This window comes from Triturus cristatus, chromosome 11 (genome assembly GCF_964204655.1).
Source record: "Triturus cristatus chromosome 11, aTriCri1.1, whole genome shotgun sequence".
NCBI lineage: Eukaryota > Metazoa > Chordata > Amphibia > Caudata > Salamandridae > Triturus > Triturus cristatus.
In genome coordinates, this window is record NC_140594.1 from 771159811 (window position 1) to 771177911 (window position 18101).

Sequence of the window (18101 nt, forward strand, 5' to 3'; positions counted from 1 at the left end):
TAATGATTTATGCGTAATGCGTTATGCTAATGGTTTTTAGATCTCATGTGTTTATGCCTACAGTGAGTGCATACTGGGTTTTAGGCCTAATGTGAGGATTATTGCATAGTGTGATTTACGTTGCATGATCTAGGCCTTAGTTCAGTATTTCACCAGTAGTTACAGGTTGTGCTCTACATTTATTATTTGTGCTACAATTACTGGTTGTGCTCTACATTTATTATTTGTTCTACATTTACATTTGGTGATTTGGGATTGTGCTGGCAGTGGCCCAATTGGCCCTGTCAGGTGTATATGATCCCCTGTAGATACTGCCTAGTGCCAGTTGGCATGGTGTATATTATGTGATTATGTTTCTAATGTATTTATGACAATACAAAGGCTATTTTTATATATAACCTTGTGTGGAGTTCCTTTTGTGGTGTGCTTGGGGTGTTGTTGCTGTGTGCGTGCGCAAACGCTTTACACATTGCCTCCGGGATAAGCCTGACTGCTCGTGCCAAGCTACTAAGGGGGTGAGCAGGGGATATCTTTGGCGTGTAACTTCCTTGCCCTGACTAGAGTGGTGGTTTCTGCCTGGCTTTGGCGCAAGCCTTAGCCAACCAGAAATCCCATTTCTAACAATATTGATGTCAATGTACACTATGAAACATGTATGTACCAAAACCAAATCGAATCACTGTTGTCAAAATGCCCCAGTATGACCTCTCTATCAACCCTGAGTGAGAAATATGTGGTCAGACAGGCCCTGTGCCCTAGGCCTCAGGCTACTGGTTGGCAGATTACAGGTGGGGTAGCATGTAATCAGCAGGACAAACACGCAAACAGGAAAAACCCAGATTAGTCCCACAGATAGGCAGCAACACCACTATGGTCTTGGGAGAGTGGCCCTAATAAAACGCACTTGGGATAAGTTAGATGTCACATGAAGTTAAGAACACTCAGCTAATCAGGACACAGCACACACTTCACATGCAGTGATCACATGCTCCCCATGCCGGACATCTTGACACGTCACCCACTGGCCCTCATTGTGTCGATGCAAGGTCGAGACCCACCTGCACTCGTCATCAGGTGGGAGTAATTTATGGCTTCATGCCAAGACCCACCTTCCACTCCCAAAACAGGATCTATGAATTGTTTTATGATGCTTCAAGAAATTTATAAAAAGCCATCCAAAACAATTGTACTTTGTGTCAGTCCTCAGACCCGTTTCTGTATACTGCACTACCTGGCATAGTGTTTGATTAAACCAACTGTTCCTGTTTTGCCAAATGCCTGTTGTCTTTGTTTTTTCAAGGTAAATTCATATTTCAGCAACAGCATGGATGAAAACATGTGGTAACGCCACATTACTTTTTCTAGCTGTGCTCCAGTTTACCATATGGGATGTGAGATACTGCCCACACAATCAGAGATCACCTGCGCGTTTGGTGCTTGATAGGTGTAATGGCTCTTGACGTGACAAATCTTTTCCAAACACTCTGTCTACCAGTCGGTTCTCAGCTTCTTGCTGACAAGTGATTAATGAGTTCTTTATTGTTTGCATCATGGTGAAAAAATGTGTTACTGACAATATTAATAGTGTCTATTCAGATCCAATTTCTCAAAAGGACAAGCATTGTGAATTATCGGTAGCTCGGGGAACACTGTGTAATAATTTATCACCAGCTGTTTACCACTCAGGGTGCAAAGGCATGAATGTTAATGGTCAAGATTTTACAGGCGTGTTTAGGAGAGCGGCAGTGATTGGCAGTTATAACACCCACAATGATTGCAGTCCTAGCTTCATTTAATTTGTCAGTGGACCCAGTTTCTAGAGCCGTCTTGAAAATTTCACAGCGCGGCCTAGTTTGTTGTTTTTTTGCCGGCAAAGGGAATCTTTTAAAAATGTCAACATATGGAAAACATAAAAAATAGCCAGAAAGTACATGTGACTCCTAGCCCATAGCATGGGGGTCCACTCTTGGTCCAGGGTGGAGAGAGAGTAGGATCTATGCCAGATTTTCAGGATATCCACATAAGCTACATTGACATATTATGGCTTTTCATTGAACTAATTTTATTTATCGGTGATTATCCAGAACATCAAGGTAGCGCATCTAGGGACAGGGACACATGCTTGCCTTTGGATTTCCGGAGCCTTTGACGATGCTGTCTCCAGCTTTCATGAGTGATGGAGAACCCTGTTAAATCTCTAGTAGATATTGGAAAACATTTATATGGGCGCCATGTATGGCATAACAAGATAATGTGTTCGTCCTGATGAGACCCATTGATTCACTCTAAGAGGGCCGAAACTTAGACATTCTGATTTTGAGACTGGGCACAAAATTGATCCAATCTGAGTAATCTATGCATCACAAGGCACTTTTGCTCGTGTCCAGAAACATATAAGAATATATAAGAAATATTTACTCAAAGATGGTTTGTTATTAACATGCTCCTCACCTTTAACTGCACTGCACTGTTTGCACGTTTACCTACTTTTTATGGCATTTGCATTTCAAATGGAGATTATGTATAAATATGATCATATAATATATCTCTTTTAATATGAATGGGTTTTACTCATGAATTATCTTTGTTGATTTATTTCTAAGCTATTGATTGATTGGGCATCATGAGTGTTGAAGCATATTCATTCCAGTTTTCGGTAGCCTTGTGAATGGATTCTGAGAAACAACTGTTACATGAAGTCCTTTATTCTCTCTTCTGCCCACTTTAGATACAACTGGTCTAACAGAAAAGAAACACACAGTACTTCATTTAACTGAACAATAAATAAATAAACAAGCAAACAAACGAATGCATAAATAAATAAATAACATTTGAAGGAGGTGAAAGGCAATGATACAGGTGTTGGTTCAAAAGAGTCGGATCTATGTCCAAAACCGAGGTTATTTTATAAGAGATATATTTACATGCACGAAACTTAAAAGAGAATAATTTACCTAGGCAGTGGCTGTTAGGAAAATCGGCAGGGATTTCCGCCCTGGTAGAGCAGTCTTACGAACCCCTGCAACAATACAACTTCCCCATGACCTGCATCTGCAAGTGCACCAATAGCCATGGATGGCGAAAACAGGTTACTTCTGCTATTCCAGGAAGATGTAAACAGACTCTGCCGTGGAGAATGGTAAGCATTTCCGCTCACGGAAGTGATTAACCTTGGACGATGCACTGTGGCAGGTATACTCACAATGGATGCTGTGAGGACTTGCCTGGCAGACTCGTGAGAGTTATTACAGCTATTACATGAAAAAAACTGTCACCAGGACATAACAAAAGAGATTGCTTCCCTATAATATATCAACACAGGATAAATATAGAGCAAGGGGGCGATTCTTTTTCTAAACTCAGTTGTGCCTCAAAAAAGCAGCTGACAACTAGAAAGTGCAGAAAAAGGGCCTTTTCAGCCATTCAAGGTGAACGAGGCGAGGCAGCACTTCCACAGGAAGTGCCAGTAGGGTGAAAGATGGTAGGGGAAAGGATGATGTGGAAGGGAAGCGAGTATTCCCGTCAGGCTCTTATGCTTAGTACTAAGTCATGCACCTCATTACGAGTCAGAAGGTAATTACTATTTAACCAGCAATGGGATTGGAAATGAGATTAATTTTTTTTGCAAGAACCCTAAACCCAATGAGTGTACGGCAAAGTGCCATGAGGGATGAACAACATTTAGGGACCAGGAGATTTCCTCAGTTGTTCCTCATTATACAGGATTTGATTTGTAAGATGAGCTGGCAGAGCACCTTTAGTCCCACTTCCAAGGGTCCAGGACTGGGGAGCCACCACTTGGCAGGGTAGGGCTCACAGAGGGCAGAATCCAGGTGCTGGGATGAAGTATGTTGATGCTGGTTTGAAGAATGATGGTGCATTCGCACCCTAAGGCTCTAGTAAGGAGGCCCGCCACCTAGCTCTTGGAGTCCCTCTAAGGTCCTGGGTTCAACAGCTGAAGGTCAGTCCTTCTCCCCCAGGCAAGAGGGCAGCAGGCTGTAGATCAGCACAGCAAGGCAGCAGTCCAGCAGAGTCACAGTCCTTGTAGCAGCACAGCAGTCCTCTTCATCGCAGAGTATCCACAGGTCCAGAAGTGTATTGAAAAATTATGTCTTAGATCCAATATTTAAACCTGTTTCTTCTTTTGAAGAGGGCGAGGCTTCTAGAGGTTTCCATTTTAAGTCCACAGGCTTCCTGCCTTCCCTGTCCTGGCTCCAGACTAACTACAGGGGTATGCAGCCCTCTGTATGGAGGCAGGACACACCATATTCTAGTGTAAGTAGGACTGTGCCCAGCTTCACCCTCCCATCCTTCCAGTGATAGCTCATCTAGGCACATCGAAGCTCTCTTTTGTGTGTGGCTGTCTAGGAGGAGTACGCATAGCCCATCTGTCAGAAACACAAATTCCTGTGACCCAAAGACAGGCTGAAGGCACCAAATTGGCTAAGGCAGGAGAATACCAACTTTCTAAAAGTGGCATTTTCAGAGTTTTAATTCAAAATCTGAATTTACAATAAGATAGGATTTTTCATGACAATTTCAAATACCCCAACTATGAACTGCATATCTTCTCTCATTTAGAAATTATTACTTGTTAGAAGTGATAAGGAAAATGTAGTGTTAGCCTATGGGCGAGGTAGGCAATGCAATAGTGAACAACAAATGTAAGGGTTTTTGACAACCAGGACATATAAAACTAAAAAGTACATGTCCCATTTATTAAATACACTACACCCTGGCATCTGGGCTGTGTAGGATGTACCCTAGGGATGATTTATATGAATTAAAAAGGAAGGTGTTGGACTGGTAACAGGTTTATATTCCTAGGTTGAAATGGCAGTTTAAAAACTGCATGCACCGGCTGCAACGGCAGACCTGAGACATATTTAAAGTGCTACTTAAGTGAGTGGCACAATCAGTGCTGCAGACCTGACTAGTAGCATTTAATTCACAAGCCCTAGGCAAAGACAGTGCCACTTTACTAGGGACTTACGCGTAAATTAAATATGCCAATTGGGTATAACTCAAGTCTACCATGTTTTAAGGAGAGAGCACAAGCACTTTAGCACTGATTAGCAATGGAAAAGTGCGCAGAGTTCTAAAGTCAGTAAACAGGAGGGTGGAAAGCAAAAAGGTAGGCAGGGAACCACACCAAGGATGCAAAGTCCAACAACCCTTCTTGGTATTTGCCATTGGAAGACATGCTTACAGGAACCATGCATGTGTTAATAAGGAGGAGGCATGGTTTGCAGATATGTGCCTTGCTGTGTAAACGATTGCCAAATCTAGTAATTAATTGCCCTATCAAAAGCAGTGTTTGATGCAGAGAAGACAAGAGAAGAGCTGGAATGCTTGTGAAATGCCAACACATGACAAGACACATGTGTTGTGCATGGAAAGCCCTCACAGTTGCCCATGATTAAGAATGCCACAGTGGAAATACAAGTGACTGCTACCCAAATTAAAAAAAAACATATTTTTTGCGTCTAGTCCTAAATACGAGGGAACCTCAGGTGTTTGGCATCTACTGGAAGTAGGTACTGTCAGCCAGACGATTCTATTGGCTGGAGAAATATCTTTTCCACAACGAGAGAAGGAAGTTGAATTGTTTACCCAAATCTCATCGACTGTCTTATCCAGGATGTGAGATTCTTTCAAATGCCATACAATGTAACATGCATGAAGATGAGGATGGTATACAATCTAACTTGCTTGAAGATTTGGATCTCTCTCATAGCAATTGGATTCAACGGCTGCTTTCAGAATTGAGTCCTTTCACAACACACATTTTTTTACAACTTGATTAAAACTTGTAGCAGGTGAATGCTGAGGCAAGGAATACAATGACTCTGATATTTCCATTACCCTGAAGAGCTGAGGCAATTTGTTTGAACAAACATTTATAGGAGAATATAATGAAGAATTAAAGAATCTATGTGACAATTACATTGACTTCTTAAAAATACTTTTATTAATTTTGTAAATTAATTTGTGACGTGAATTTTAGAAAGAGATATTTACATTATTATTTCAATATGTTGCATTGATTATATCAGATTGATGCAAATTAATTTTCCTTTAGCTCCTTCGATGTAATTGTTATAGCAAAATGTATTTTGTGTTTATTTGTGGTTATTCTGGGGCAATTAAGATAAAAAACATGTTTTTTCCCAAACTGAAAAATTATAATTGAAAATAAGTTAAATAATTGACTATAGTGCAGATAGAGTTTGAGGTCACTTTGTTATAGATAGATATCATGCTGGAGACTTGGGGGTATATCAGCAAGGCAGCGCTATAAAAGCGGCGATAATGTTATCGCTTTATCAGCAAGGTCACGCTATCGCGTGAATCCTTGCCTTAGTGCACTATCCCGTAACGCCCACCTTTGCATCTCTAATGAGGATTTTTATCGCTTTTGAGATAAGCATTGCTAACAGCACGCTATCTCAGTGATAAAATTCGGCGATAGCCGGCGATAATTATCCTAGCGCTAAGTGCGCTTAGCGATAATTATCGCCAGTTGTTGCTGATATGCCCCCAGGTTCTTAGATTTTTATTCAAAACACAAATAATTTATATTTTAGAAACATGGCCAACACGATTCACAACTAAATAATGTTGCTGCATCAGGGCCAAAGAATAATTTTATGACACTTTCATAATAAAGATCTGTTTGTTGGTTCTACAGATCAATGACTTACAGAAGTCCCCAATGTGATTTCTCTCTCTACCATAATGCCCTTAAACTCTGTCTGTCTGTAGTTTATGAAAGGTTGAGCAGAGAAATTGGCACAACCATTTTGATTGAGGTCCAGTTTGTGTTTTTCCTCTCTAATTGTCTATAGTGTTTGGTTGTCTGCACTAAAATTGAAATGTTCAATTGTGTTCTGAAGGTGGAATAGGAGTCAAGACATGATTTTTATGGTAAAATGAGCTGCCTGAATGGGGAAAGCAGTGGTTTGCAAAGCTGCTGTCTTCAAGGTACAGTTAATGATGGACCCTGAATACAGTTACGTGTTTAAGGTGTTGTTCACCTTTTATGAAAAGAATAACGACTAAATACATTAATTCCAAGATATTCAGCAATTTTTGCTGAACGTGGAGCAAAAATTTGTATGGGACTCAAGATGAGAAAATATCTTTTAGATTACAACTAAAACTTTGTTCTTCCCTGATGATACATCTGCTGTGGTTTTGGCTGATAGGAGACTTACCCTAATAGCAAAATAAAATGAATTGACTATTCTTCCATTCTTTACATGATTCAAACAAGGCGATACAGTATTAATTTCTCATCAAAAGATACTTTACAATGCATCTCATGACCAACATACACATTATAAGACCAGGAAAGGGGGTAAAGAAACCTTATATGACTAAGATTTTCAAAACAAGAAGGAACTTTAGCATTAAGGTATGGAATATATGCACTCTTTCTCCACAAACCCATGTAGTGTTATGTTATAGGTAATTTTGAACATTGACTGTGCACCCAGGTTGGCGTTTGGCACCAGGTAGGGTCTACACTGAGAAAAAAAAAACGTGTTGTATTTGGATCAAGTTTATTTAAATGTTTTGAGTCCTGGTGACAAATGGAAAGGTATTTTCTGGAAGCACAGAGCTCCATAAGAATGGGCAAAAGCAGAGATTTAGAGGCAAGTTTTTTATGCTTTATAACAGTGAAGAACAATCAGCAGCACAGAGGATGAAGAGTGTAGAGTTCTTGAGTGGACATAATTGGTAAAATAAAATAACAATATTTCAGTGGACTTATCATGAAGTGACTGTTGGGACTGAAAAGTACTCTGCATAATGGATGTGCACGCCTGCCTCTAGTGCATCATGTGAGTACACCATGACATAGGACTGTCTCATGGATTGCGGTCTTGTTGGACCAGGAGGGGCACCGAAAGCACAATCCTCATAGTGGTGGAAGACTGCTTTTACCAGGAGTTCAGCAACATGAGAGTGGTAGAGGCAGCATACCTTATAGAGATAAGTAGGTTTGAGCTGGTCCTTTTTTATCTGTGTCACTGGAGTGAGGCCTACAGGCTTCCTCATTTAAAGTTTTGCTGCTGTGCGCTTAATTCATGCTTGACACACATTGGTTTGATGTGCAGTCGTGCGCACTGCATGTGTGATGTACATGTGCTGCGTGTATGTGTGCTTGGGAATGGTACAATACTGGAGAATTACAGTACTGTGCAGTGTGTGCATGTTATGTACAGGTGCTAGGTGTATGTGTACCTGTGAGCGGTACAATACATGAAGAATGTAGTGCAGTGTGGATATGCTGTATGCATGTGCTGGGTGTATGTGTGCCTGTGAATGGTACAAGACATGGTTGACTCTGGGTTCCATTTTGGGAGGCTCAAGGCAGCATGGTGAAACATGAGGAGCGGAGGTAAAGGAGTTCTCCCAAACAGATTCCTATAGGCTGAATGGAGAAAGGAGAGCCAGGTTCCCACAGTGCACTTCAAATAGTGCTCTTTGATTCAGAGAAAGGATACAAGGAAGGGGCCTGGGCATATCTCAGTAAAGGAGATGGGGCTGATAAGAGAATCAGAAAAAGTATGGCTGAAGCCCTGGGTCAAACTTTTGATACACATATCATTGTGGCTGATATCCTCCCTTGGCCTGTGTTGAGTGGCTACCAGCTTTGAAGTCACTCTTGCTGTGACACCCTGCTTTCTTCAGGAAGAATAGTGGAGAGGTAAGGGTATTTTAAAAAAGGAGGCCAACATAAACATCAAAGTGTCTGACTCTAAAACACATTTGGAGCCTGAGAATGGACTATAAGAAGGGCAACTTGAGACCTCCAAAATTGTCAACTGTCAAGCAGTCAGCCGGGATGTGCAAGAACATGAAGCTCTGCAAGACATTTGCCTGTGACCAGGACTGGAGCCAAGGACTGTTAGTCTCCCAGCTGTGTGAGGGCACAACACCCAGGTAAGCCAATAGCACCAGCCTTGGAGCACCAGCACTTGCCTGCTTGCCAAGACCAGTATGCCCTGTGAGGAAGAGGACAGCGTGGAGAAGTGTGGCTCAATGACTAGAGCGGCAGACCCTGATGCAGAGGTCTAGCCCGGGACCAGGGTTCAATTCCCCGCCTCGGCGGGTCTTGGGCTCAAAAATTCCATAGACCTGATAATTCTCGCCTCGGTGCCATTCTAATCATGGAGTCCCACTCTGCAACTCTGGGCAATAGCTTGCTTAATCTCCACAACGGCCCCCACAACGCTAAGGATGCCTGGCCTCCACCTTGGGGGTGCCCAGGAGTGGACGCCTCACAGGGAAAGCCAGGATGGGTTCCACAGCGGTATTCGTACAAGCGCCTTGAGACCCTTGCGGGTGAGTAGTGCGCTATACAAGTATCAATTTACATTTACATTGGAAGGAGTGAGGTCCTGTGCGGAATCCTGCACAATGGACTTACTTAGCAAGGTGAAGGAGATGGATACTGCACCAATTGGGTCATTGCCCATGTGCAGAAGAAAGTCAGCAACCCATGTATCTAGAGGAGGGCCTCTGTGAAGTGAGCCATGGTCATCAATGTGCTCATCAGATCATTGCCCATGTGTAGTGAGGAACCCACTTTGTGTATGCCAGGAGGGGCTGCCGTGAAGTGAGCTGTGTTTATCACTTTAGTGATTGGGTCATTGCCTGTGTGCAGTGAGGGACCCCAAATGCTAGGAGGGACTGCCATGGACAGATTGCTGTGCTGAGTAGGTCATAGCATGTGTTTGGTGGTGAACAGGTGACCCCTTATGTCGGGATGCATTGCCATTGAGGAATCTGCTTTGTCAAGCAGGTTGGAGCCCTGTGCAGTGGAGAGACGGGGACCCCATATGCCAGAGGGAGTCACCTGGACCAAGCAAGAAGTGTGACCTGGTCAGGATCGTCACAGGAGGATGAAGGTCGCGGTGGAGAACCCTGTGGACCTGCCCTGTGACAAAGGATCAGCCTCGGGGATTTCACACTACTCCAACTCCACACACTGTGGGAAAGACCAGAAAATGCACCTAGCTTGGAGGAGCCATAAAGAACTTCCAGTCACTGTGGTTACACAAGTGCATGTGAGGAACTCAAGGACCAGTGTGCCCAGCCTGCATTGACTTCATGCAGTGAACTCACCTGAATCAGCCATTTGTGCTCCAGCACGCTGAGAAACTCTGGTCGCTCCGATCCTGCATGTGCGAGTAAGACTGATTTTGGGCTAGTTGGCCCTGGGAGAATTTGTTTGCTATTTAGGGCTTCAGCGCTAAAACACTTTTGACCATAAGACAGAGCACAAGTGAAACACTTGAGACTTGGACTACTAGTGGAGCTTACCGTGGATGTTGCCTATAATGAATGGGGAGTAGCCACTATCACTAGAGTGAGGAGGGAGTGGGACTTGGGGAACTGCCCAAGAAACCCTAGAGCCCTGACCTTAGGGGGACTATTGAAGTTGTTTTTGAATGTCGTATTTCCATGTGTGTCAGTAGCAGTAAAATAAAATACTTCTTTTTTCATGAAAGTGACAATTTGTCTGGCCAATAATTTATTGCTCCTGCAGCACATATTTTGAGTTGTGAGCCTGTGTTCACCCTCTTTATCTACTTCCCTTCTTAAGGAAGTCTTGGACTGCTCGAAACACACTTTTACTGAGAGTCCCAGTAACAGTTGCTTGCCCAATGGCCCTCTGAAAAGAGGTTCTGACAGTGACACATGCAACAAGCAGAGAATTTAAAAAGAGATTAAGGGCCTGATTTAGAGTTTTGAGGATGGGTTACACTGTCACAAAAGTGACAGAATTTCTGCTCACCATTTTGCAAGTGTCATAGAAAATAATGCATGTGTTACATGGTGGACAGGATATTAGTCACGTTTACATCACAATCTGACATGGTTCTTTTGAACAGCGGAGCAATTGCCCCCTCTTTAAAAGATGCACAAAACATTCCCTGCATTACAAAGATTTGATTATGGTACTGGTATGGTACTAACATGACTCAATTACTTAAAGAGTGAAACCGGCAAAGGAAAAAAGTAGGGGTCAAAATTTAGTGTGAGTGATAGATTCAAATATACCTTATTGGGATCACAGACATAACAGAGCTTCTGGCTGGCTTCAGAGAATGTAACAGTTAAGGGACAGAAAACTGTTCAGCTGCAATATTATTACATTGTTATGTATGGCTCTTAGAGAGCCGCTATCGTATATTTCAGTTTCCAAATGTCATAATTCACTGCGATGACGTAGCAACCATTGATATCAAAACTCGTTACACACTGCTGCTATGTCATAAAGGCTTTCGAGAGCAGGCTGACTGAGTTTTCTGAGAGCCTGTCAGCGCACCTCTGCTTGACTGCTTTGAATTAAATCAGAAAGCACAGCTGCAGGAGAGGGTAAGGAATGCAGTGAAGATGGTGGGCGTTGCTTGAGGATGGCAGGTACATTTAATTTTTAATTTTTACCTTTTGAACAGGGATACATAACTGAGTCCATCTTATGTGTGGCTCACCTATTAATCCTCTGCCCTTACGTAGAAGTTGAAAGCAAGAGAAGATCATTTTGGAGGCCATACATAAAATACAATTATAGATGGGTAAGAAGTGAGTTACGAATATGTTTTTCACCTCGGGATTCTGAGTGACATCATAGACAACTCGAGATTCACTCTCATTGTCTAGTTGATGACACGCAGAACCCCTTGGGGAACAACATCCCCGTAACTCATTGTTACCCATCTATAATTGTATATATAATTAATTATTCTGATAAGAACTAGAAAGTGACAAGATCCTTGTAGAATTTCTAAGTGGAAGAAGAGGAAGAATTACACAAAATCTCAAATCTGTAAATACATTATTGACTGTGGGCTATTCACTCTAGAGGGAAATGTTCATCATTACTCTCAGTTATGCTTTATAGATGTCTCAGCAAAATGTAAATGTTTGTTTTTGACAAGATATAATTTGATCCTCCATGTTCTTTCTGCTTTCATAGATTGGATTTTAGGCTCTAGTTATTTTTACATAAGGCAATTTTAGATTGTTTATTGTTAAATTACTTGTGAAAGAGAGGAAGGTGGAGTTAAGGAATATAATTATTCACTATGCACACATGTATTTTGTAGAGCAGGGAGAATTTTTAATTATGCCTACATAGCTTGGCAAATTCTGAAGATTTCATAACTCATGTACAAGAACAAAGTTTCTGAAATTAGCCAGAGCTGGAGTTGCTAAAAACTGCTTATACTTGCAGCTGATGTACATAATGGATGGAACCATCACGCTCCTTGGATTATAATTTTAATTGTGCCAGGCTCCATGTTCCACAATCCTAGAAGCCCAAGGATCAGACTGGGAAAGAAAATAGGCCCAGGCACCAAATTAAAAGTGTCCTGATAAGTGAAATAGATAGCTAAAAAAGGGGCCCTTGTTTGCAAATTCAGGCAGTTTTGGACCTGCACAGACATGCTGTATTAATGCTTTGTGAGGTGTGTAAGACTGCATAGATTTGAACATGGTGCAGGCAATGTTTGTGGTGCTATCAGGGAAATCAACAGTAAGAAGCGGCCTGGAAGATCATAAAACAGGCCCACACACTCACCTGTTGGACCAGTCCTTCAGCACTGCCCGATTGCCCTATGGGCCAGTCTGACTCAGTAGAAGCCCGAGAGCAGACCTCCAGGATCTAGGAAAGGAGTTGATGCTGACGAGTGACTCTCATTGTGTTTCCCTGCTTCCCCTGTGATTACATCATGGAACAAAATCGCAGCCATCCAACTGTGTCATCTCCTTTCAGCATCCTTGGAAGCTAAATTCCGAGAGTTGCAGCATTGTGAGAGAGCAATAGGGCAGTGCCTCCAAAGCAAGGCCAGTGGCTGCATCTCTGTAGTAGTGAGTACTGAATTGATCTTTCTGTCACCCAGTATTACTAAATGTCACGTATCAGTTCCAGACTTATGCAACAGTTTCACAAGACTTCTCGGTGGAAGATGGTATTTTGATGTGTGGAGAGAGATTGATACCCCCTGAATATTTGAGAGCAAGATTAGTGTGCAGTGCACATGATGGACATTTGGGGAAAACACTAACCAAACTCAGACTGAGAGGGGTTTTCTGGTTACCACAGATGGACAAAGGTTCCGCAAGTAATACTGGGTGACAGAAACATCAACCCAGTATTCACCACTAAAATCTCCCTGCCCTGCACCGCAGCAACAAAGTTACAATCCCAGCGTACAGCATCTTCTCTGCTTCTGTGTAAACTTCATCAGGTCTGAAATTACTAAATCTTTCAAGCGTTTTTTTAAAGTTTAAAAAAAATAAAAAAATTGAGTTGCAAGCCAACCGGCTTTCATGGTATTTTGGAACAATATGATCTTAAGTTTATAACAAATTTGTCGAACAAGACTCACCCTGTCGATCTGCATTTCAAGTAAGCCCTGCCTGTTGTGCGTGAGAAGATGAACAGAAAGCATATCACACCATAGCTCCTTTCCACACTATTTCTTTGTGAAATATTTTCATAAAATGTAAATGCGAAGAAGGCATACCAGCCTGACTACCCCACTGTCATCCAAATGATCATAAAAATTAAGGTTAAAAGAGCAGATTGTCCTATTCCAAAGAACACTTTAGGGCACAAAGCATGACTGGATATGAGAATGTGATATCATTAAATTATTATAGGAAAAGAAAGTCATGTATGATTAAAAAATTTACATTTAGAAATTGATCATCTTCTTCGGAACATTGCCGCTAGTGGTTACGGCTTTCAGTCTTCTTGGTAACTGCAGCAATTGGATCAGCATGTAATGTCCAGCATCCTAAATGTGCTCTCATATGATCTCCCAGAATTCACCTCTTTCTTCTTCCAGTGAATTACCTGGCATCAGGTAAACTTTTTGGCTATCAGTAATGATTTTCAACCTTTTATGTCCATGCAACAACATTGAAAATATCCAATGAGCCTGTTTTGCACATTAAAATATGGTATTACATTATATAAATAGGAGAACGTGAGGTAGTCTAAAGAGGAAATCTCGGCGTGCAATTCATACTATTTCAATTGTATGTTTAGTGAATGTTTTTGCCCGTATTGTCTGTGCAATGACAGGGGTAGCCAAAGAAAGCACATATAACATGCGTGCAGTTACGGTAAAATTACACAGCATCATAATGGCTTCAATTCTGAGATCAGGCAATACCTCACTGGTCCATACATACACATTCTGCAGTTAGGTGTAGGCTGACTTGAGCTGGGGATTGCAATATCTTCCTACAGAATATAGATACACTAGTGATGGTTTGCTAACGCTAACTAGGCCTGAGCGGTGAAATCCACTCCGTTTGCAGAGTTTGCGAAGTTTTCCGCACTCTGTAGAGCACACGGAGTTTTGAAAAACTCCACTCCATGAAGCAGAGTTTTTTCCTCTCTCGCCAATATGGAGAGCACAAGTAAGGAAAATCCAAAGCTAAACCACCTCCCAGCAAGATTTCTCAACGCGGGCTGTTGTAGATGGTCGACCACTCATGTTGAGAAACCTGTTCGCGTTGAGGGAGCTGCCACTCGAGTAGAACATCTATTAGAGTTACATCAAGAAGCAGCACCCTCTTGCATAGCTCATGGTGCCGTCTGTGCCAATTTTCCAGCACGGGACAAACACCCAGCTCTAAAAATCAGTGTGAATGGTGTAACCTAACGCACTCCACAGCTAACGGAACTCTGCATAGTGCGGCATAGTTTTTTGGTCACTTCACAGAGTTAACTTCGCAAATTCCACACAGGCGAAACCCTAACAAAGCCATTGGGGCATTTGTTGTCCTGTAGTGCCTTCTCATATTTAAAATGGCTGCAGCTCGCAGACACACAATGTACAAATGTGCCAAAGCTCAGTGAGAGAATGTGTTGTTTGTGTAATCTAAGCACATTTTGAATTCTGATATAGGAAATGGTCTGTATTGTTTTCCATTCTTAACAATTTACTTTTCCTAAGATGCATATTTCTGAATTTGTTCAGAAAAATGTGTGTGACCTGATCAAAACAGTCAACCAGGGACTCATGGACCCACCTTCAGGTCTGCGAGGATGCCTGCATGCTACTATTCCTTTCTTTCAGTAACTAGCATTGAGTTCAAACAAACTATTCAGTCAGTGACTGAGATCTGTCAGCCATCAATAACACTTTTTCTAACCCACGATGTTAGTACACTTTAGAAAAGATATATATTTTTTGTTAGAAGTGAAAATATAGCCTCAAGTGATAAGAATTTGGACAGCTACTTCGTTAAAGGTAAAAACAGTCAATACATTGCAATATGATGCCTTCCAAAAATCACATGTGAAAGGCAGGTCTGCAGGCCTTAGGAGTGATAGTGCATAATTTAGAAAATATCCTCTCATTATTATTAACCATACCCACCTGTATTGGGCAGAACTAATCGTCCACCATGATGGCCAAAGACGCCACTGGTCCTCATTTCAGGCCGTGACGTGATGGATGAGAGATTCTGGAGGTATGGTGCTTTGTTCCGAGAGTTTATGGTACCAAATACCCGGTTATTCCCATGGGGGAATGTCCCAGAATGAGTCTTGTTGTGGAACTCTGCACGCTCGGTAACCCCCAGCGAGACCATGAACGAGCTCTGCACCTTGACCTTAATGTCCGTCAGAGGATTGAAAATGGATGAGTCGTTGATGAGTTCCTTGTCCATGGGGTCCGGGAAGCAGATGGGTCTGCTGTAAGTCCTGCTCACCGTCATGTCAGGCTGCAGGGATGAGTTCAGAAGAAGTGAGTTACCTGGTGAAAAAGAGGGAACATATGGCATTAATGCAGACAAGCACCATTTTGAAGATACAGCAATGTAGTACGTACAATTGAAAATAAAGCACTGTAATTTAGAGACAACATAAAAAATGTGTATAGTAAGGCATGGATCACAGATCAACTCATTGTCAAAGTGTATATGACTGGAGAGTTCACTGTAAATTTACCCCCCCTGCCTGTCCAGTGTCCAGTGTAGTACATGCTTAGAGCAAATAATGGGTGATAACTCATCAATGGAAGGTGTATAAACACAATAATAAAATGGTAGGGGCGATTTCAGATAGCTCTACCAACTGGCTTATTCTATCTTACAAACTAGTCCTCTCAGAACATCAGCATTACCCAGAAGGGGAGAAAATGGTCAATGTCAATTTATTGAATCTCCTCTCTTGTCCCACAATCTCAGCCATCCGCCAGATTCCAATTTATAACACTCACTTAATTGCTGGACCAAGAGCTCATTGAAGTGCTAGATACTATAGCAGTAACAAACTGGTGAAAAAGATTGAAAATCTTCAGCTAACTGTTCAGGAAAATACTTAAAACCTGGCTCTTTGTCCAGTAGATAGCTCTCTTTTGCCATTACTGTTCCGTTAGCGCTGGGACACTCTTTTGAGTAGCTGCGCACTTTATAAATCCAACATAACATAGCAGAACATAACATTGGTGTAAATACTTTCCATAATCTAACCCTCTTGTACTGCTACAAATTTGTACCAATAATTGTGTGCAACTAAAAGAATTTGCTCAAGACCTTCAACAACAAATGTTTACTGCTACGTGGACCACTGGATTCTGCTAATTGTCTCCAGAGGAGGCTGCCAAACATGCTTGGATGAGATTTTATTATCAAACGAGAATGGCTACCAAACCCAGTTACTGAATTATAGTACAGAAAATTGCCTGAACACAAAGATTACAACCATTCAATTCTGTGCTTCAACTATTTTAGAATGGATGGGGAAAGTCAAAAATGCATGGCCACATAAAGGGGCATATTATCAAGGACGGCGTTAAAATTATCGCTGGTTTAGCAGCCGGAAACTGCCGCTAAAGCGGCGATAATGGGCTTGATAATATGCCCTGGAGAATTCCAATAGAAGCCCATGTTCACACCAGAACATGGACTTCTATTGGAATTCTCAAGGGCATATCATCAAGCCCATTATCGCCGCTTAAGAGGTAGTTTTCTGCCGCTAAACCGGCGATAATTTTGAACGCCGTCCTTAATAATATGCCCCTAAGTGCTTAATTTGTGACAACCAAATGGCAGGGGCCCAAAGTTTTCCTTAGGAGCCTGCTGCAGGCTGCTGTTCGAAACCGTGGTTGATGAATACCAATCCTACTTAATTCTGATTCAACTTCTTGTCTTTTTTTGTTTTGACTACTTTCTCTATATCTCAATTTTACAGGTCCATTTTTATCCCTGCTTTACCTTTTCTTGGCTGTGCTATCTTCTCATCTTCCTTCTTTCTCTCTATCCTGCCTTTCTCTCTTTTGATGTGGGTCAAAGTCTGATGGTGAAAAATAAGTTCCAGTTCCCCCAAATGAGTATCTGGTCCCATTATCTGCAACCATATGCAAACACCAGCACAAACTAAGCACTGGCCACAAAATTTACAAATCTGAAATGTTTCGGCAGTAATGCAAGTTGCACAAACTAGTACAGTCACAAATCATGCAGAACCTCCTCTGGCAATGCTTGGGAAAAACACAACAGGGTACAAGTAAACAAAGTAGGTATGTGACAAACCAGAAGCAAAGGGGTAATATTTTAAAACCGGAATTGAGGTAAACACAGTTCTCTTGTCGCCCAATTTCTTCATAACATAGTAGAGACATTTATCTTACAGGGACATCACTGTATGACATTGTTTTCTCAATTATATACAATTACTTATAATGTAAATATTGCACTTTTTTGCAAATGGAGCAAAACCGAATGATCTCAAGCAAGTTATTCAATAGCATTCAATGATGTTAAGGTTAGAAGAGGAGTCATAGTGGAGCAATGTTTGTTGATTAGTAACCATATTAGGGCATGCCAAAAGTAGGGATGGACTGGGGAAGCAAAAGTAGCCCTTGCAAAAAAGCTCAAACCAGCCCCCTGTGCTTCCTCCTCTAGCGCTCTCTCTCTCTCTGATCAATCCATTCTGTATCTGTCCTTCTCTTCTCCCACACTTCTCCCTCTCTGATCTCTTTCTCACACGCTTTCTCTTGTTCTCTTGAAGCCCTTCCAGGCCTCTGCAAATAGCCTCAAGGAGCTGTTGAACGGGA

At 41.9% G+C, this 18101-nt stretch overlaps 1 protein-coding gene across 1 annotated transcript in view; it reads right to left on the reverse strand.

Annotated features, from left to right (window-relative positions):
• The window catches only part of UNC5D (unc-5 netrin receptor D), a 1316579-nt gene that overhangs the window by 226967 nt on the left and 1071511 nt on the right, over positions 1-18101 (reverse strand). Inside the window, exon 10 of the mRNA XM_085634460.1 lies at positions 15420-15797. Within this exon, the coding sequence (XP_085490586.1) occupies positions 15420-15797 (378 nt within the window). The remainder of the gene's footprint in view (positions 1-15419; positions 15798-18101) is intronic.